Genomic DNA, 21,864 nt, shown 5'->3' with positions numbered 1-21,864 from the left:
TATTTATCGATCTTAAATACATGATATACAATGATCACAAATTTAAGATCTGCATCTTTTTTTTTTTTTAAGATGGAGTCTCGCCCTGTCCCCCAGGCTGGAGTGTAATGGCATAATATCAGCTCACTGCCACCTCCGCCTCCTGGGTTCAAGCGATTCTCCTGCCTTAGCCTCCTGAGTAGCTGGGATTACAGATGTGCACCACCAAGCCCATCTAATTTTTTGTATCTTTAGTAGAGACGGGTTTTCACCATGTTGGACAGGCTGGTCTCAAACTCCTGACCTTGTGATCCACCCACCAAAGTGCTGGGATTACAGGTGTGAGCCACTGTGCCTGGCCTGATTTACATCTTAAATACACATTTAAGCTAATGCTTATTAGCTAATTTGGAATATTAGAATATCTAACAAATTAGCTTTGGAATTACAGTTTAAAATGTTAAAATGATTTTACATTTCTGATTTTAAGTAGAACACTATGAAAATATTATTAAGTTGGTAAACAGTAAAGAAATGGCTTAAATTATCTATATTTATAAGTATAATTTATTTAACTTACAGGAGTTATTTACAGCTTAGTGAGAATTTGATAAGTATGTAAAACATTTTTAAAAATCAAGTATATTTAATGAATAAGTGTTATTTAAAGCTTTTAAAGGTATTTAATTAACAAAGTTTGTAAATGGGACCAAGTGTTAATCAAAGATTTCCCCCCACCCCAGAAGTGAGTGTTAAAATCTGCTAGATTTCTAAGGCAGACAAATAATGTTGGAATTGAAAATTTTCTTTCAATTGAACATATATTACTATGAGCATGGCTTTGTGGCAGGCATTAGAGGAAAGTTGAAGACATAAAAATTAGTCCCTTGCCTGCCAATAGTTTTATAGTCTATGATAAGAAAATTTGAAGCAGAATGTGAAAGAAAATATAGAAGAGGTATATATCAAGTGCTTTGAAGTATATAAAACCAGAAAAAAAATATTCAATTTAATACTATTTGTTCTTCATAGAGAAAAAAAAAACAGTTTCAAATAAAAATTAAATGTGGGTTTTGGGGTTTTTTCCCACGTGTAGGTTGTGAAAAACCGCGCCCTCAGGTTTGGTCAAGACAATGTATTCCAAGGCCATCTATGACTTCTTTATAGTGACATCTGTTTGCTTCCCCTTGGCCTTCATTTTCCTAATCTCCTTTAGGAATATGACTTTGCTAGTCACCTAGCCATTTTCCTTGAATTTGTTTCCCTCTGCTGGTTCTCTCTGTGCTGCTTAGCTGAACTTTCCTCACTCTACCCCAAGTTCAACCTTCTCTGCTCCTCTCTCTGCCCTGGCCTGTCACTCATTCCTTCCCACTTTGATGACTGAGTCAGTCTTCTAACCGATCTCCCAATGTCTAGTAAGGTCCTGCTCATCTTCCACTTTCTACAATACAGCTAGAATGATTTTTTGAATGAAATCAATTCCTCAGGGACACAGAACTATGAGACTGCTGGTGGGCCATCAAATCAAACCTAAAGCCCACCTCCCTTATTCCAGTTACTTGAGCCAGCAGATCCTCTTTGCATTGGATTTGTCAAACTGAAGGATAGTGGTAAAGTTAGCAAGCCCAGCCTGTGCAGAATGGTGGGTGAAAAGGCCAGGCTTCAGTGGGCTGAAGAGTGGCTCCAAGGAGAGGAAGTAAAAACATGAATGTAGACATTTCTTTTGGTTGTGAAGAAATATAAATTCCCTAGCATGATATCCAGAGCCTGCCTAAATCTGGCCTCTTATCCACTTCTCCACCCCGACTTTCCATTATCCCTTCCCTCCTCCCCACATGCTCCATAACAGGCATATGGAGCTTCTTCTACAAAGTTTCCTAATATTCCTTTGCTGTTCCCTTTGCCTTTCTTGTTTGTATACTTAACCCTGATGTAGGTATTATTGTTACTAATGTCATTTCACGGAATAACTTGACCAGCCAGATAGTCCAGCTCCTGAGGGCAGGTTCTTGCCTATATTTTCATTCCAAATAAATGTTTGTTGAACGAATGAATAAACGTATAGATGGCTGAATGAATAAAGAGATGATCAGTAGTCGTGCCTTTAAATATCACTTCTATGCTGATGACTCCCAATGTGCATCTTTACTCCTAAGTTCCCATTTGAGACTCAGACGTAGATTTCTATTCTCAGTTTGGGATGTAGGCAGCCCATTTCCATTTGGATGCCTGATGTTACTACACGTGCAGTATGTATACCGCTGAATTGATTTTATTGTCTGATGAGAATGTGAGCTTCATGAGGGTAGGGACGTTTTTTTCCTCCCTCAGAAACTTTGCTCTCTCTCCTACATCTAGAACAAAGTTTCTTATATATTAGAAATTGAATAAATATCTGCTGAATGAAATGACTTCACTTTCTCCCTTTCAGCTTTCCTGTTTCATCATTTTTTAGTTATAATAACTAAGGGTGGGGAAAGGTGCAAAGGGTGTGTGATTTATTCTTCTTCACCTTCTATACTAATCAGTAACCAGCACCTTTTCATTTCTTCCCTACAAACTCTGTCTAGCCTCATATTCTGCCATTGCTTGGTCCTGCTGTCAAGAGCATAGCGGGATGCTTGTCCTCGTGTATCTGCACAGGTGCAGCAGCCTCCTAATTCTCTTCTCTATCTCCAGGCTCTGCCCTTTTTTCAACAAAGCTTGGTTTATTTCTATCATGGCATTGTTTTTTTAATATTTAATGTTTTTAATAATTTATTTTTATTTCAATGTTTTTGGGGGGCACAGGTGATTTTTGGTTACACGGATAAGTTCTTTTTTTAACTTTTATTTTAAGTTCAGGAGTGCAACTGCAGGTTTGTTACATAGATAGGTACACTTGTGTCATTGGGGCTTGTTGTACAGATTATTTCATCATCCTGGTGGTAAGCCTAGTACCCATTAGTTATTTTTCCTGACACTCCCCTCCTCCCAGTCTCCACCCTCTGAATGGCTCCAGTGTGTGTTGTTCCCCTCTATGTGTCCCTGTGTTCTCATCATTTAGCTCCCACTTACAAGTGAGAACATGTGATATTTGGTTTCCTGTTCCTGCATTAGTTTGCTGAGAATAATGGCTTCCAGCTCCATCCGTATCCCTACAAAGGACATGATCTCATTCTTTTTATGGCTGCAGAGTATTCCATGGTGTATATATACACGTTTTCTTTATCCAGCCTATCATTGATGGGCATTTAGTTTGATTCCACGTCTTTGCTGCCATGAATAGTGCTGCAGTGAACATACAGGTGCAGGTGTCTTTATAACAGAATGATTTGTTACTGAATAAGTTCTTTGGTGGTGATTTCTGAAATTTTGGTGCACCCATCACCCAAGCAGTGTACACTGAACCCAGTATGTAGTCTTTTATCCCTCACCCCCTTTTCAACCTTCCCACTGAGTCCCTAAGTTCATTATATCATTCTTGTGCCTTTGCATCCTCTAGCTTGTGTTTAAAAACTGTATACTTTACAAGCTCCCACTTGTGAGAATATATGATCTTTGGTTTTCCATTCCTGAGTTACTTCACTTAGAATAATGGCCTCCAGTTCCATCTGTTTGCTGTAAAAGACATTATTTCATTCCTTTTTATGGCTGAGTAGTGTTCCATGGTGTATGTATACCACATTTTTTTAATCCACTTGGTTAATGAGCACTTAGGTTGGTTCCATATCTTTGTAATTGTGAAATGTTCTGGTATAAACATGCATGCACATGTGCCTTTTTCATATAACGACTTATTTTCCTTTTAGTAGATACCCAGTAGGGGGATTGCTGGATTGAATGGCAGTTCTGCCTTTAGTTCTTTAAGGAATCTACATACTGTTTTTCCATAGTGGTTGTATACTAGTTTACATTTCCACCATAAGTGTAAAAGTGTTCCCTTTTCACCATATCCATGCCAACATCTATTGTTTTATGACTTAATTATGGCCATTCTTATAGGAGTAAGGTGATATCTCATTGTTGTTTTAATTTGCATCTCTCTGATAATTAGTGATGTTGAGCATGTTTTCATATGTTTGTTGGCTGTTTGTATATCTTCTTTTGAGAATTTTGTGTTCTTGTTACTTGTCCACTTTTTGATCGGATTATTTATTTTTTCTTGCTGATTTCTTTGAGTTCCTTATAGATTCTGGATATTAGTCCCTTGTCAGATGCATAGTTTGCAAATATTTTCTCCCACTCTGCGTGTTGTCTGTTTGCTGATTATTTCTTTTGCTGTGGATAAGCTTTTTAGTTTAATTAGGTCCAATTTATTTATTTATTTTTGTTTTTGTTGCATTTGCTTTTGTGGTGTTAGTCATGAATTATTTGCCTGAGTTAAATGACATTGGTTTTTAATATCACTTTTTCTGTCACCTCAGGAATATGACACATTTCCATCTGCTGGGGTTCACTATGGCAGCATTTTTCTTGGGGATAAGAATCTCAGGGATAGGCATAAGGGTCTATTTAGATTATACCCAATAGCCAATGTTGATATGCTACTTTGTCAGGAGTGGTATCACACAGTCACCCCATCCTAGGTGAATTGGCTGGTTCACCCTGTGAAGTCCAAACAATTCTGCTTATTTTCCATATATTTAATAACCTTGAGAAATGTACCCCTCAAAACATCAGAACCCTTTTCTCTTTGTACCTCTCAAAACATCTCAGAATGCAAGATGTATTTAAAAACTATATACTTTTAAAATTCTTCAATCCAAGCTCAATTTAACTGCCTCCCTCAAAAAGGAAATGCTGTTATTAATGTCTAATTTTGAGTAAATCTATTGTATAAAGTTAACGTAAAAGGTAGGAAAGGAAAGAGAAGAAAGGGAGGAAGGGAGAGGGGGAATGAGGGCAGGAGGCAAGGAGGGAGGGAAAAAAGACAAGACAGAAGGGAAGGAAGCAGGAGTAAAACATACGCTTCCTTAGGAATGATATTTAGCATGTAGATGTTAGCATGGATGTGTGGATTGTTAAAATATTGAAATATTTTTATATCAATGGGTCAAGGCTGCCCTGAGCTCCCTGAGTGGTCCTCCACTTTGGCCCCTCTCCAGGTCCCTATCCTAACAATCAAGCAATTTAAGTGTTACTGTATGACACAGAGAGGGACTGCAGGCCTCTGCTGTCACTCCACTGCTGGCACCTAGTCCCAATAGTCGATGCCCATACCTCTCCAGTGGTTAAATATTTTGAATAGCAGCCTTGTGTTTACCTGCCAGAATTATCAAATAGCCCAAGTGTAGAGAATAGAGACACATACTAGGACCTTAAGTCACTTTACCTTTGATGTGGCAGACTCTTCTGGGATGAGGGGTGTGTCTGACTAGAAAGCAGCTTACATTTCTAGCCATAATATGGCTGCCTTTGCCCTCGATCTGAAGAGCTGATGTTGGGGGGTTGAGGTTCATGTTCATGGTGTGTTTATTTTCCCCTCTCCACTGTTGTCACAAAAGTTTTTGGGGTCTAACTTGATTGACCTCACTTCCAGATGTGCTCAGACCCTGAAATCACAAAATGACAAACATTCTGACAAGAGTTTCTTGTCATTTTCTTGTATATCAAACATTTCTTCATCTTCTTTGCTTGAACTAAATTGTTTCCCATGTTACAGCAATGTGAGGCTATTTTGTTTTCAGACCAAATTTTTGTAAACGTTGAAAAGCATAGGCATGGGTAGATCATAAAAAATTTACCTAGGGGAAAATCAAAGTGTTTGATTTTGAAATATTTATATTATATTTATAAAAAGCATAAGGTATATTCTGTTTTTAATTTCATTTGAGCTCACTTTGTTGGCTTACCAACAAAAAATGTATTACATGATTATCAATTTTGATATAGTAAATTTAAATGATGACTTTTAAATACAGTACTCACAAATGCACTTTACATTGAATTAATTTTAAGTAAAGACCCTTCATATTGTACTTATAAAACCCAGCATCTTAAAATGTGTATCATCTTCTCAGAGAATGGTAAAACCCAAAGGAGGAAAAAAGTCCAAAAGAGTAATATATCTGGAGATGATAAACCAGACAACCTTTGCCATATTGTTGTTTGCAATATTGAGTAACAGTTAACATTTTTAGACACCTACAGTGTCATAGACCGGGGAGATTAAAGATAATGTTATGTATCTTGGTGAATTCACAACCATGTGAGAAAAAACTTTTCTGGATTAAGAACATAGAAAGTCATTGTTTAAACTTTCTTGAAAATAGTATACAATTTTGAAATCTAAGAAGGATGATTTTCTGGTGCCTGTTGCATTTTTTCTATCTTACATGGAAATCTTATTCATCGTAGCAGAATTGGGAAATACGCGTTTTATTGATAACCATGGCAGAGATTTTTTGGGTTAGAATAATTTGCAGTGTTTAAAACATGTTCATGTTCTAGAAATTGATCTCAGGATTTTGTTGGGATGGATGCTTTTAGATCGTTGACTGCCTTTTTGGACCAAAGCAATCTATGTTTAAGTGCTTCATGCTATATACTTAGAGTATATGGTGTATAAATTCCCAACCTTGTTGCCACAGAACAACTGGTTTTCAGAAACTTCAGTTTGATATACATAAATACTAAAATTATCCTAGGTTGGGTAAAATATGTGTAGATATTAAATCCAGAAAATATCTATCTAGCAATAAAAAGTGTATTTTCATATTGCTCTTTGTGAATATCACAGTGAGGAGCTAGTTCTGACCTCTTTGTTTAAATCACACTTTAGACTTACTCATTCTTTTGGTGTGGGGCCTTTTGTACAATTGAGCCAGTAAATTTGCTTTTTACTTGTATTGAGGGGAAAGGAGCACAGCAGGCAATTTGGAGAGTGAAAAAAACATTAAACCAGAAATTTAAAGATAGGATTCATGGTCCCAGATTCGCCATTAACCAGCAAAGTGACCACAGATTAATTGTTTTATTGCCTAGATTTCAGTCTGTTTATCTATAACCTGATGAAATTGACTTAAATGTTAGCTGATATTATTTAGTTAATCTATATATGTCTGTCCCACATCAATTCTCTTAGATTAAAGGGTAGTGATACACTTCAAATTTTGAAAAAAAAGTCAACAAGAAAACAATGTGTATTTCATTTTCTTAAAAGAGACTTATTTGGCTTTTACATACTCTTGATAAAAGAATGAACTTGAAGACTATTAACTAAATCATACCTAAAATTTTAGAACATTATTCTAATGATGAATTTAAAATTATACCTGAGGACAGTATTAAAAGCAGGTGACCTTGCTGACAGGAACTCAAGTCTGTTGATACCCTCCCAGCCTCATAATATGTCTAGACTGAGTTTTTGTTAATCTCCTTAAATCTCTGCACTTAAGCTAGAAGTTTTTAGTTGGTAGAGACAGACCAATCTCGAACGCTTCCAAAATAATACAGCTGTCTTCATCCAGTTTCTCACACTCTTATTCCAAGGAGCCTATGTGGCTCCCTGGTTGTCAAGATATGTTACATAGCTTGGTAATGTGGTAACATTCCTTAGAAAAATCTGAGTTCTAGAACCTCTCACCTACTATTCTCAGACCTCCAGTTACCCACTTGACAAAACCATGTGGCCACAAATGGCTTTCCTCAATTTTGAACATATAATAGAGTTAAATCCAATGCAAGAGAAAGAAAAAGAAGAAAAATAAAACAAAGAGCAATATAAATCAAATTTATAATTTTTCCCACAATTCTGCTTAAAGAACAGTTATGATATAACCAAACTTAGCTTAATCCAAAACCAACGGGGAGAAGGTATACATGCTTTGAAGGAGTTTCTAATAATTGTGAATGGAATACACTGCTCTGGTAGTCGGGATGTCTGTGCTGGTGACCTGTTCAACAGCCATGAAAAAATATTGAAATGTGTTTTTTTTTTTTTTTTTTTTTGAGACGGAGTCTCGCTCTGTCGCCCAGGCTAGAGTGCTGTGGCTGGATCTCAGCTCACTGCAAGCTCCGCCTCCCGGGTTCACGCCATTCTCCTGCCTCAGCCTCCCGAGTAGCTGGGACTACAGGCGCCTGCCACCTCGCCCGGCTAATTTTTTATATTTTTTAGTAGAGACGGGGTTTCACCGTGTTAGCCAGGATGCTCTCGATCTCCTGACCTCGTGATCCGCCCGTCTCGGCCTCCCAAAGTGCTGGGATTACAGGCTTGAGCCACCGCGCCCGGCCTGAAATGTTAATGAGAAGTCATAGAGAAACATACACACATGTACATGTGGTGCTTCACAAGACTTTTCAGAATACACATGATTTTGAATTTCTGAATTACAATCTCTGAAAGCAATATAGACAATTTCTGAAAGGCAAATACTAGCTTAAAACAATGCAAGGATAGAGCCTAATTGGTCTGTTTTCTTGACTGGCCCAAGATTAAAGGCTGAATTGCCTTTGCCTATAACCCATTCTTATGCCTTATGCCTCCCTGTTTTACTGTAGTTTATGGGGGATTTTATGGGAGATCTAATTGACTTTCTAAGGTAATTTTCATATTTTGAGATTTTTAGTTTTCACTTTGTATCAGTTGAGAAACTTTTTTTTTTTTTTTTTTTTTTGAGACGGAGTCTTGCTCTGTCGCCCGGTCTGGAGTGCAGTGGCCGGATCTCAGCTCACTGCAAGCTCCGCCTCCCGGGTGTACGCCATTCTCCTGCCTCAGTCTCCCGAGTAGCTGGGACCACAGGCGCCCGCCACCTCACCCGGCTAGTTTTTCGTATTTTTAGTAGAGACGGGGTTTCACCGTGTTAGCCAGGATGGTCTCGATCTCCTGACCTCGTGATCCGCCCGTCTCGGCCTCCCGAGAAACTTTTTTACACAGCTAATAACAGAGAGCAGAAATAGTGTTTTAAGTAAGATAGAAAACATGTATTTCTTCCTCACATGAAAGAGTTCAGCCGTCTAGGGTTGCTATAGAAGCTTTATGAAGCATCATTATGGACCTTGGCTTCACCTGTGTTTTAGGTCCATCTTTCTTAATATTTGGCTTCCATTTTTGAAATTATCCCTTGTTCAAGATGGTTCCTGAAGTTCCAGTCATCCAAGATGGCTGCTATATTTGCACATATCAAATCTGTACTCCAAGCAGGAAACAAATGGAAGGTTGGAGAGGTAAGGGCTGAGAAGGGCACATGCTAGCTATCTGCTCTCTTTGTAAGAGCCTTCTCATGAGTCTCAGACAATAATCTAGGTTGCATTGGCCATTTATAGCTACAAGGAAGGATAGAAAATGTAGTTTCTTAACAGGGTACACTGACATCCCATTCTAAAACAGGGGCTCTAACAAGAGAGGGAGAAAATGTATATTGGGTTATAAAAAGCAATCTCAACCACAGATCCTGACATTAATACCTAATTCTGTGTAGGAGAAGTCTACACTGTGTGTGCTGTGCTTTCCCTTAGAGAGGGCCACTAGAGATCAACATGTACTTGGCTATGTAACTATGTTATTTTCTGTTTATGAAGCCCCATGGGGAATTTTCTTGTCTCATTACTAGGGAAAAAAAAAATGATTCAACTGGGTTGTTTGCATTAATTCTGTCAGAATAAAAAAGACAGGGGTTTCTCTGCTGCACTTCTCAGGGTAGCACAGGTGTCCTTGTTGCCTTGGATACTCTATTATTTTAGCAAAGAAAATAGATGGAGAGTTTTTTTTGGAATATGTGCATATATTTATGAATGGTAATTAGTGATTTTTAAACATTATCTGGGGGTCATGATAAGCAGGAAATCCACAGGCTGTTCATTGCCCACAGACATTTTGAAAATTGTTATGGACTGAGTTGTGTCCCCCAACAAATTCATGTCTTAATCTCTAACTCCCAGTGTGACTGTATTTACAGATGGGGCCCTCAAGGAGATCATTAAGGTTAAATAAGGTTATAATGGTTGGACCCTAAGCTTATAGGACTAGTGTCCTTATATGAAAAGGAAGAGACACCAGACCCCTCTCTGTCTCCTTGCATGAGCTGGTCATGTTAGGACAAAGCAAGAAAGGGACATCTATCACCAGAAAGTGGCCCCTCACCAGACATTCAATCTGCCAGTGCCTTTATCTTAGCCTTACCAGCTTCCATAACTGTAAGAAATAAGTTTCTATTGTTTCTAAGCCACCCAGTCTAGGGTATTTTGTTATAGCAGCCCAAATTGACTAAGACAAGGCTTCACCAAAAACTAAGCCTGCCAGTACCTTGATATTGGATTTTCAGCCTCCAGAACTTTGAACATATAAATTTCTCTTGTTGAAGCCACCCAGTCTATTGTACTCTGTAATGGCAGCACAAGCTGACTGATACAAGTGTAAATATGCAGGAACTCTGTAAGGTCTGTTCTTTCCATGAATATTCAGTGTGGCCACATCTCAGAGCTGTGAACTAGTTAGGCCTATTCACTTTGATCACCTAAAATCTTTCTCACTTTGCATTTACTATAAAAATGTCACAGGTGTCTGATTAACATATGAGAAAGCATTGTAAGTGATTTCTGAAAGGAAAAGGTGCTAATTTAACATAATGGAAGAATAAAATTTAATTTCATCTGGTACCTGGACTACCTATATTCTGTTCTGTCAATTTTGAAAGCATATGGTTCAGTCTCGAATTTGTAACAAATATCTACAATCACAGAAAACAGTACTTTTCACTCTGTGATCTCCAGAGCACAACAAAAATGCTGACATAAGTGTCATAGAAAGAATTCTACAATGGCCACCAAGACCTCCCCCCCATGGTGTACATACTCTGTGTTATCGCCCTCTCTTCAGTGTGGGTAGACCTAATAATATGATGAATATCACTCCTGCAATTAGGTTGCATTTTCTGGCAAAGATGAAGAGATTTTACAGATATAAAGTCCCTAATCAGAATGACTTCGAGTTTATTAATCTCTGTTAATCAAAAGGAAATTATTTTGGCCTGGCCCAACCTAATCAGATAAGCCCTTTAAAATAAGATTTAGGCCTTCCCCACTATCAGAGATGCTCCCTTGCTGACCTTAAAGAAGCAAAGTATTACGAGTTCTAAAGCTGGGAGGAAATGAACCTGCAAACAACCATGAGAGTTTGGGAGAAGACCTCAAAAGAAGACCCAAGCCACAGCACATACCTTAATTGCAGCCTTTTAACAGTTCTCACCCAGCCTTTTCCAAAGACTTCCTGTAAGTCATGCCTTCCTCTAAGAATATGAGTAACTGAAAACTTCAAAAGAATTAAAAAGAAGCTCTTCAGAAAAGGTGAATACACCCTTAGAGTTCTCTTAATGGGTTAAAATCTGGGTTCACATAGGATAGGTAGAAAATATAAAGCTTCACACCAGGCATGGTGGCTTATACCTGTAATCTCAGTGTTTTGGAAGAGTGAGGTGGGAGGATTGTTTGAAGCCAGGAGTTCAAGACCAACCTGAGCAACATAGCAAGACCCTGTCACTACAATAAAATTTTTTTAAAAAATATATAGTTTCGGCAGTTTGAATCGCGGTGCGACGACGGAGTAGGTGGTGGGATCTCACCGTGGGTCCGATTAGCCTTTTCTCTGCCTTGCTTGCTTGAGCTTCAGCAGAATTCGAAATGGCTGGCGGTAAGGCTGGAAAGGACTCCGGAAAGGCCAAGACAAAGGCGGTTTCCCGCTCGCAGAGAGCCGGCTTGCAGTTCCCAGTGGGCCGTATTCATCGACACCTGAAATCTAGGATGACCAGTCGTGGACGTGTGGGCGCGACTGCCGCTGTGTACAGCGCAGCCATCCTGGAGTACCTCACCGCAGAGGTACTTGAACTGGCAGGAAATGCATCAAAAGACTTAAAGGTAAAGCGTATTACCCCTGGTCACTTGCAACTTGCTATTAGTGGAGATGAAGAATTGGATTCGCTCATCAAGGCTACAATTGCTGGTGGTGGTGTCATTCCACACATCCACAAATCTCTGATTGGGAAGAAAGGAAAACAGAAGACTGTCTAAAGGATGCCTGGATTCCTTGTTATCTCAGGACTCTAAATACTCTAACAGCTGTCCAGTGTTGGTGATTCCAGTGGACTGTATCTCTGTGAAAAACACAATTTTGCCTTTTTGTAATTCTATTTGAGCAAGTTGGAAGTTTAATTAGCTTTCCAACCAACCAAATTTCTGCATTCGAGTCTTAACCATATTTAAGTGTTACTGTGGCTTCAAAGAAGCTATTGATTCTGAAGTAGTGGGTTTTGATTGAGTTGACTGTTTTTAAAAAACTGTTTGGATTTTAATTGTGATGCAGAAGTTATAGTAACAAACATTTGGTTTTGTACAGACATTATTTTCACTCTGGTGGATAAGCTCAATAAAGGTCATATCCCCCCCCAAAAAAAAAAATATATATATATATAGTTTCTTGTTAGAAGAGCACTGTAGCAAAACTCCTAAGCCCAGTTACTTACCTTGTTATTGTCCAGTCATAGCCAACCCCATATGATCATCTTAGAGCCTCCTTTGGCAGGCATAGGAGTCCCTGTGGCTTATAACATTCTCTGGCTGATAACATTGACTTTTCTGTTCTTCTCAGGAATTATGTAATTAGATGGATTAAGATTATCTCTAGAGTCTCTTCTGGCACTATGATTTGATTTTGTTTTCTTCTGTGAGGTAGAAGAATATTATTTTCAGACACAAAAAAATAAAAATACAGCAAAACTGCCTTTGAAATTTGTAATTCCTTGGTATCAAAAGATGATGGAACAGGAAGTTCTAAGCCCTTATCTCCCCACAGAAACAATGAAATACTTAACAATGATAAATTAACAATGATATGCAGAGCAAAATACCTTTATACATATTTCAGATTACAGTTAAGAAGTACCCTCTGATGAGCAAAAATACTGATATCGGCCACACTGAAATGAGTTGAAAGAGCAATTTTACTTTACCATCAGCCCCTCCCCCAAGTTGGCACAGCTCTGTGCTGGGAGAAATTGCCTCAGCTTGTGGATGCTCCATTTAGGAGTAAAAAGAGAGTGGAGCATATATTCATCATTCCTGGCATTTTGTTTGGCCCAGTGCCCAAGGGACTTCTTTCTGCCCTGCCTCACTAAGAACACTCAGAGAATGAGAATAGTTTAAATTCCTAGGGGAAGTCAAGAATAAAGAAAAGAAGTGAGTAGTTCACCGCAGCTGGCACAATTCTGCAAGATTGGGAAAAGATACATAACCCTTAAACATCTTCCCCAGGAGGGGAGGAGGGAAGTGAAGTATACATAGCCCTAGAAAAAAATGAGAGGCTCCCAAAATCTCTAGCTAGGCTGATTGGTGAAGGGCTTTCCATGTTGAACTCAGGCCTAACGAATGGGAGAGGTGGACATTTCTTCAAATATACAGACACCAACACAAAGCTACAAGAAATACAATGAGTTGGACAACTATGACACAAACAAGAAAGAAAAGCACTAGCAACTGGTCTTAAGAAAAGAGAGATCTGTGAATTGCCTGACAATTGAAAATATCATTTCATAGAAACTCAATGAGTTATATATGGCAATGCAGATAAACAACTAAATGAAATCATAAAAATAAAACATAAACAAAATGAGAATATCAAAAACTATAAAAAAGAACCGAACAGAAATTCTAAAGATAAAGAATATAAAAATTGAACTAAAAGTTTTACTAGAGGGACTAAACAGCAGACTAGATCAAGCAGAAGAAAGGCTCAGTAATTTTTGAATACATGTCATTTAAAATTATCCAGTCAGGCTGGGCATGGTGGCTCACACCTGTAACCCCAGCACTTTGGAAGGTTGAGGCAGGTGGATCTCCTGAGTTCGGGAGTTTGAGATCATCCTCAGCAACATGGTGAAATCCTGTCTCTACCAAAAATACAAAAAATTAGCCAGGCATGGTGGTGCCTCTGTGATCCCAGCTCCTAGGTGGGAAGGAGGTGGGAGAATTGCTTAAACCTGAGAGGTGGAGGCTGCAGTGAGCCAAGATTGTGTCACTGTACTCCAGCCTAGGTAACAGAGTAAGACCCCTTCTCAAAAAAAAAAAAAAAAAAAAAATTTAAAAGTATCTAGTCATAGGAACAAAGGTAAAAAGAATGAAAAAGAGTGAAGAAAGACAAAGGGATTTATGGAACACCATCAAGCAAATTAATATATGAATTATGAATGTTCCAGAAGGAGAAGTGAAAAAGAAAGAGGCAGAAAGCTTACTTAAAGAAATAATGATTAAGCCAGGTGTGGCATGGATGCCTCTAGTCCCAGCTACAAAGGAGGTTGAGACAGGAGAATGTCTAGAGTCCAGGGCTGTAGTGTGCTATGATTATGTCTGTGAAGAGCCACTGCACTCCAGTCTAGTTAACGTAGCAAGATCTCATCAAGAAGGAAGGAAGGAAGGAAGGAAAGAAGGAAGGAAGGAAGGAAGGAAGGAAGGAAGGAAGGAAGGAAGGAAGGAAGGAAGGAGGGAGGGAGGGAGGGAGGGAGGGAGGGAGGGAGGGAAAGGAAGAAAGAGAAAGAAAGAAAGAGAAAGAAAGAAAGAGAGAAAGAAAGAGAAAGAAAAAGAAAAGGAAGGAAGGAAGGAGAAGAGAAGGGAAGGGAGAGAAAGAGAAAGAAAGAAAAAGAGAGAAAGAGAAAAAAGAAAGAAGAAAAAGAAAAGAAAGAAAAAAAGAAAGAGGAAGGGAGGGAGGGAGGGAAAGAGAAAGAAAGATAAAAAAGAGAAAGAAAGAAGAAATGAAAGAAAGAGAAGGAAGGAAGGAAGGAAGGAAGGAAGGAAGGAAAAAGGGAGGGAAGGAAATGGAATGGAGAAAAAAAGTAGAAAAACAAAGAAGGAAGGTTGGTTGAAAACTTCTAAATCTGGAGAGGGAAATCGTCATCCAGACTAATGAAGTTCAAAAGATCCCAAACAGTATAAACCTAAGCAAATCCACACCAAGACACAATATAATCAAATTTTCAAACATGAAAGAGAATGCTGAAGGCAGCAAAAGAAAAGTGACTCATGATGTACAATGCAACCTCCATAAGCCCATCAGCAGATTTTCCAGAAGAAACTTGCAGACTAGGAAGGAGTGCAATGATATATTCCAAGTGCTAGGGGAGTTTGTTATTTTTCCCCAAGATATCAGATTGGAGGCATTGTTAGCTTGCCTCTGCCACTTGGAAAGACAAAATAGTGTGTAGAGATTCACACATGAACTTTCTTCCAAGAAGCAAACACAAGAACGTAATAAGAAAATTGAAAGTCACAGACTATTGAAAGAACCACTGGGCTGTAGCTTACACTGTGAGCCAACTAGAAAACTGGAAGTCCCCAGAATGTGAGAAGGGGATAGACTACCTCTGGAACATACACTCCCACTGGGAAACCTGGCAATCCAGGCCATGGAGAAAGATCTTAACTATACCAAGTGCTGGAGCTGACTTAGTGAGTGGTGGGGAGTGTATGAGAAGAATTGGCATTAGGACAGGCTTTATATTCATTTTCAGTCTCCAGCAGGGATGGAGGGAAGCCATTCCTGATCCTACCTCACAGGGGACCTTGCAGAAATCTACCAGCTAACTCAGGTGGTGGTCACAGGTAGAAAGAAGCTCCCAACTGAGATCCATGATACGATCTTCAATGGAGACAAACCCCCTTGGCCAGAACTGAGGTTTGAGTGGGAAGTGTGCTGCAGCTACAAGCACAGGAGCTGGGCGCCCCTGCTTCACAGGCACAAGGAGAGGCATGGCCTAAAAACCATGGTTGCTGTCTCCTTGGGAGAAGAAATATGACCTGGGGCAGTTTTGAGTTCTGAGCACAGTCTATGTGGAACCTAGCTAGCTGCTGCTAGTGGAATGCTGCAAGTGTGAGACTGGCCTTGCCTAGTGAGTGGGAGCTGGGTGGAGCTTACGGCCACCTTCTACTCTCCAGTCTCCATGTGGACTCTACTGTACAGTAGAGGCAACTGTGCTCTTCCCTGGAACATTACTCTGGTGGCTAGAGAACTGCTCTACAGTCACCAATGGGACCACTGCTTTTGCTCACATGTGGAGAGCAGAGCGCAGACTTGCCTGACCCAACTCCCATCTGCCTTTGCCCTTCCAACTACCCTGGCAGCTTAACACAAAGGACAAAAACCTTTGTGGGTTCTGTGTGGCCCCATCCATTTCCTAAGTCACCAGAGTACGTCTTCTGGATAACATAAGGCAAACACAAATCCCTCTGCTACCACTGCAGCTGGTGCTCCTTTACAAGCGCCACCTCCTGGCTGGAGGCCAAGTGCCACAGTTCATTACAGTCTCTACAGGCACAATGATGGTGTGCAGGATGGAGAAAATTTGTGTGTGACCTCAGCTATCACCATTGCCTGTATCATCCTCACTAACCAAGAGGTCCTGAGTCTGTCCATGTGACCAGTTCCTTACTAATACAACTGACATTTGAGAAAGCCAACAATACAGTAAGGCAACTTGTATTCAAGGAATCTCACAAACTCTATGTCACTCCGCTGCCACCCTTTTCAGAGCTGGCGCTGATACCCACTGCTTGGCACCCTGAATACAGATCACATCACTGGACCCCTTACAGACATTCCCCAACACTGCTCTGGAGTGTGGCAGCCCCACTGGGCAGCTAGACCCAGAAGAGCAGCAACATTCATAGTAGTCTGGCTCTAAGGGACTCCCACTCCTAGGGGAAGAGGAAGTGCACCACATCAAGGGAGCACCTCTTAGGACAAAAAAAAAAAGAAAAATCTAGGCCTTGAGGTATGGTAGGCCTTGAGTTCTAGAATTTTCTACGTGTGGGAAGTTTCTTTCAGCAGAGGCAGAAGTGCAGTGCTGGGCTCGGTGGAGAAAATCTGCAGCTCCACTCCAGCAATGAGACAGTCCTTGTGCTCCTGAAAGGTCTTGGAGAATGGGACTTCTTTTCCCCTCATCCATTACTGCAGATACAGCTGGGGCTCCTCCCACAGGAGCTTGGCATGGATGTGTCTGTAGACAGCCTTTCTGGAACACTTCAGGGTGTCTGCAACCTCACAAGAAGAGTGCCTTCCAGGTGCAGGCTTGCATCAGGGCTAGAGTCACACTCCCTCTCTACATGGAACATCGGCATTCTTGCAAATGAAAAGAGGTGCCTGCCTGCTCTGAATAGCCATGACACTGCATCAGGAGTGTGACTGCCAGGTGGATTGCCTTCCTACTAAAGTGAAAGGGGAGCTGAGGTGGCTCTGTCCCTTCCCCTGAAAAGACCTTAGTGCATTTCACAAAGAGCTGCCCCAGCTGTCTCTATCAAGGCTGGGACCTCTGCCCACGATTGGGTATTGGGTTTTCCAACCTGCGTTAACCACAGCTGGTTTTAACCCATGGATACCTCCCCTCCTGGCCTGAAGCCTGAACTTTTCAACCCAGTAAATAAAATGCTGGGGGAACATAAATAAACAAAGTACCTACCACTGGAGAATGAGATAAGCTTCAAGAGACCTCTGCCATTCCAATCACACAGGACACAGTGAACCTGCACACAAACTAAGCACATTACTACTACAACCAGCATCTGAAAAGCCACCATACGAAGACTCTATATAACCAAGGAACTCGTTTAGAGTCTCCACCCCTGAAAGAACCCAGAGCTGAACTAGATTACCATAAACTAAAAACATTAAAGTAACATCCTCAAGGGGGGAATTTTTTTTAAAATCACAGTCAAATACAAAAGAACCTGGGTCCTCACATTTAACCCTCTATCTTGAGCACACTATGGAAAATTAGCTCATTGGATTAGCTAGTTAAGATCTTGGAAAGGACAAAGACTTGTTGAGACGTGGGACCAATTGGTTTTGAATAGTCATGTGACACAGTGGGAAAAGGCTGGGGAAAAATGGCATTAAACCTGGATAACTAGGTGAAAGGAGAGAGGGGATTGCTTGAGGAGGGCACTGCACCCTAGGAGTGGATGGGACAGGCTGACACAGGCTGGTGTGTGTAGTGCGTGTGTTCTTTCTCACACCAGATAGTGAGCCTCTGAATATCAGGCCCTGTGTCTTACACACCTTCGTATTCCTTGCTGTGATCTACACACAGCAGTACTGCACATACTGCATGTAAGTTAGTTGAGGTCCTGAAAAGGGAATATCCTAAAAAAGACTCTGATAAAAGGAGAAAGATGGGAGAATTCTGAGATAGACAGAGCAGTGGGAGAGGGGTCAATTTTGAAACAAGAAGAAAGGGAAAGGCCTTAATAAAAGAACGGAAGAGAAGGAAAAAGAACTGACAATGACAGAAATAGAGGTAGAGCAGAGACTGAGATGTGGAAGAGTCAGTTAGTAGTGGACAAAGAGAGAGAAAGCAAGGAGACTGTAGATGTGGTTGCTGGATCAGTGTGCCCCTTAGACTGTTGCCTCAGAGGGGATAGAAATGGAACGCACAGCAAATAGTTGTCACTCATGGTGCTTCATCTGTATGAAACCTTTTACCTCCATCATAACATCTACTTTTTAAAATATCTTATGAAGCAGCTATTATCTACATTGTAGAGATTAGAAAACTGGCACTCAAAGAGGTGAAGTAATTTGCCCTTATAGCAAATGCATTAAACTGAGCTTTACCAGATTCCAGATCCAGTGCTCTTACCGGTGACAAGTGGACAGTGAACTGCTGCCAGACCCATGCGTCCAGATTCTGCTCTGGTGGAGAGAATTGACAATGCTGTCTGAATACAGCTCTGAGAGTACCTCCCGAGAGTAGTGCAGGGATTTTTGTGACTTACAGCTTTCTCCTCGTGCTAAGAATCCTATACAGTAAAGAGCAAGGCTATCAGAGTGAGACATTGGAGCTTTGACTCTGCCAGTTACATGTGACCTTTGACTTGAGCACTTGGCCACTCTGCATCTATTTTATTATCAGAAAAAGAAGGATCTGAGAGGACCTATTTCATTGCATTGGCTTGCAGAGAAGCCAGCGTTTGTAAAGTTCTTAGCACATAGCCTGCCCAGGTGTAGTGCACAGGGCCACTACAAATATTATAAACTTCCCCCCCCCATAGTCTATAGAAGGAAGTCAATAGGCTCTGTGGGGGCTGCAGGTTTGGGAAGGGAACCTAAACACCTGAGTTTAGGTCAGAGCACAGTGAATAAGACCAAATTAAAGGGAAAATGTGTGGAATGCTGTAGCCAGTTTGGGTTTTGGGATAGACCAAGAAAATATGTTTGACAAAGTAGGAAGAGTCGAAGTAGATATTGAGAGATATCTAATCTAATCTTGTGGGAGAGGTTGGAAAGTGCCTCTTCCAATTATATTGTGGCCAGACAGAATACAGTGGGTGGGATCCTTAAATGCTTCTCCTCTTTTTCTTATTGTATTGTGTCTGACTTCTTTAGCTTAACATTTTATTTGTAAAATTTACCCCTGCTGTTGGGGGCAGTTTTGGTTGATTTTAATTTCTGCATAATATCCCATTATAGAATATGCCATAATTTGTGTATTTATCCATTCTCATGTTGATGGACATTTGGATTGTGTATAAATTTGGCTGTTATGAATAATATTTCTATTAAAATATTTGTGCATGCATTTTAAGTGGACACATATTTAGAAATGGACTGCTAAGTCATAGGTTGTGTATCTTCAATTTAGTAGATAAGGCCAAAAGTTTTTCAATCCAGTAGTATCAATTGATGTTCCTGTTATGGTGTAAGAGGATTCCGGTTTTTCCGTATCCTTACAAACAATTGATATTATAAGTCTTTTTAAATTTTAGACAGTTTAGGTAGTGATTAGTGGTATCTAATTGTGAATTATAGATTTACAATTTTTACTTATTTGAAATATAATTTGCCTATAAAACTCATCTTTTTATAAGTGCACAGTTCAATAATGAGTTTTGACAAATGTATTCAGTCATATAATACCACTACAATCAAGATATAGAATGTGTCCTTTAATACAAAGTTCCCTCCCTTTCCTTGGCAGTAAGTTCCCTTCCCTCATATCTATGACCGTGCAACCACTGCTAGGACTGAATGTTTGTGCTCCCTTAACATTCATATGTTGAAATTCTAACCCCCAAGGTGATCATGTTAAAAGGGGCCTTTGGAAGGTGATTAAAACATAAATGGATTAGTCCCCTCATAAAAAAAAACCCCAGAGACATCCCTTGTCCCTTCCACCATGTGAAGGTACAGCAAGAAGACATCAACTATGAAGCAGAAAGTAAGCCCTCACTACACAATAAATCTGCTAGCACCTTGATCTTAGACTTCCCAGGCTCCAGAACTGTGAGAAATTAATTTCTGTTGCTTATAAACTACTCTATTTATGGCGTTTTGTTATAGTAGCCCTAACCAATAAGAACAACCACTAATCTCTTCTGTTCATATGATTTTACATTTTGAGAATATTATACAAACGGACGGTTTGTAACTTTTGGATATGGCTTCTTATATTTTGCACAATATTTTGGAGATTCATCTGTGATGCTGATTATATTGTAGTTATCTCCCTTTTATTGCTGGGTAGTATTCCATTGTTGGGATACACCACAATTTGTTCATTCATATACCAGTTGATGAATATTTGAATTGTTTCCAGTTTTTGATTATGATTAATAGAAGTGTTATGAACATTTTTGTGCCAGTTTTTGTGTGGAAAGTATGTTTTCATTTCTCTTGGGCAGATACCTAGTAGTAAAATTGCTGTGATAAATTTGCATGTTATCTGCTCTTTGGAATAGGAAACTGCAGTGGAAGTGTATCTGCTCACTTAAATATTTCCTTACTATTACTATTGGCAATGACAAAACCAAGTACATAGAATATACACATCATTTTATTTAACATACTAGCTTACATACAAGACATCTATGACCTAGACAAATCCAGGGACTTATACAAGGTGACAAAGACCTTGTCAGAGTTGAAATTCCAACTAAGGCTTATTGAACTAACACTCATATTTTATTCCCAGTCTCTGTTCCACACAGGAAGTAATTGTTGTTCAGATTCCTGCAGATTGATTTAAAGTATCAGCCAAATCAATAATGGATGTAAAAGTGCTCTGCAAATGATAAAGCAATATGCAAAGTTTGATGTTACTATGACATGAAGAATTTGATTAGAGGTGCCAGATGATACAACAACTCAACAGACTTGGCTGCAGAGCACAATAAAGCCGTGAGGGAAATGGTTAATGATTAAGAGCATGGACCTTATAATTAGACAAACTTGAATTTGAATCCTGCCTCTGCTTTGTACTAGATGTCTGGTCTTATAAAATTATGTAAACCCTCTTTAGGTTAGATCTTCACTATATACAGGAAAATAAAACCTGTTGGATGAGGATTCCATGAAGACTGAAAGAGATAATATTCAATGGCTGGCACAGAGAAAACTTGCACTTAGTATATAACAATATTTACTACTGGTTGATTCTTTTGAATCAAATATTTTTCTAAGAAGGAAGTAGATTAACTGTTCACAAGTAGCATATATCAAATTTATATTTATTCAGATCCCTGCAAAGACATGAAATCAGAGGAAAGGAAACGTAAGCACTGCTGGGAGCCCTTTAACCTTAAACCATTTTAGTTATCCTTTTAACTATGAGTTACTCTATGGGAAGGCTTAGTTGACAACCACTTATGAACAAGAATAAAATATAGATTATGGACTTGGAAAGAAGAATCAAAAAGGTATGAGCAGTTATAAAAGGGAGCCCTTGGCCTCTTTCCCACTGTTGATTACTGTTAGTTTTGAATCCAAATATCTTCTAGGTCATTTTTATCATATTTGACAGAGGTTGCCTATCATTTACTAGTAGTGTGACATAGGGGAGTAACATTATATGAGCATTCAATCAGTGTTAACTACAGGTGTTGAGAGTGTGGGTGAGTAGTAAAGGGACCTGACTGAGAAAACTGACACTA

At 39.6% G+C, this 21,864-nt stretch overlaps 2 protein-coding genes across 2 annotated transcripts in view; one reads left to right on the top strand and one right to left on the bottom strand.

The window, feature by feature from the left end:
• CUNH4orf17 (chromosome unknown C4orf17 homolog) overlaps positions 1-7,504 on the bottom strand; it is a 36,769-nt gene extending 29,265 nt beyond the window's left edge. The window contains exons 1-2 of the mRNA XM_033178172.1: positions 7,236-7,504; positions 5,294-5,513 (exon numbers count right to left, since the gene is read on the bottom strand). Of these exons, the coding sequence (XP_033034063.1) occupies positions 5,294-5,426 (133 nt within the window). The 5' untranslated portion in view covers positions 5,427-5,513; positions 7,236-7,504. The remainder of the gene's footprint in view (positions 1-5,293; positions 5,514-7,235) is intronic.
• Positions 7,505-11,462: 3,958 nt separating this feature from the next.
• LOC117064072 (histone H2A.Z-like) lies at positions 11,463-12,335 on the top strand. The gene has a single exon (XM_033178161.1). It carries the CDS (start codon positions 11,578-11,580, stop codon positions 11,962-11,964), a length of 387 nt encoding a protein of 128 aa, XP_033034052.1. The 5' UTR covers positions 11,463-11,577; the 3' UTR covers positions 11,965-12,335.
• The last annotated feature ends 9,529 nt before the right edge of the window (positions 12,336-21,864 follow it).

Source organism: Trachypithecus francoisi, unplaced genomic scaffold (genome assembly GCF_009764315.1).
Source record: "Trachypithecus francoisi isolate TF-2019V2 unplaced genomic scaffold, Tfra_2.0 Contig01566, whole genome shotgun sequence".
In the NCBI taxonomy this organism is placed as follows: Eukaryota; Metazoa; Chordata; class Mammalia; order Primates; family Cercopithecidae; genus Trachypithecus; species Trachypithecus francoisi.
This window is presented reverse-complemented; position numbering and strand designations above follow the sequence as displayed.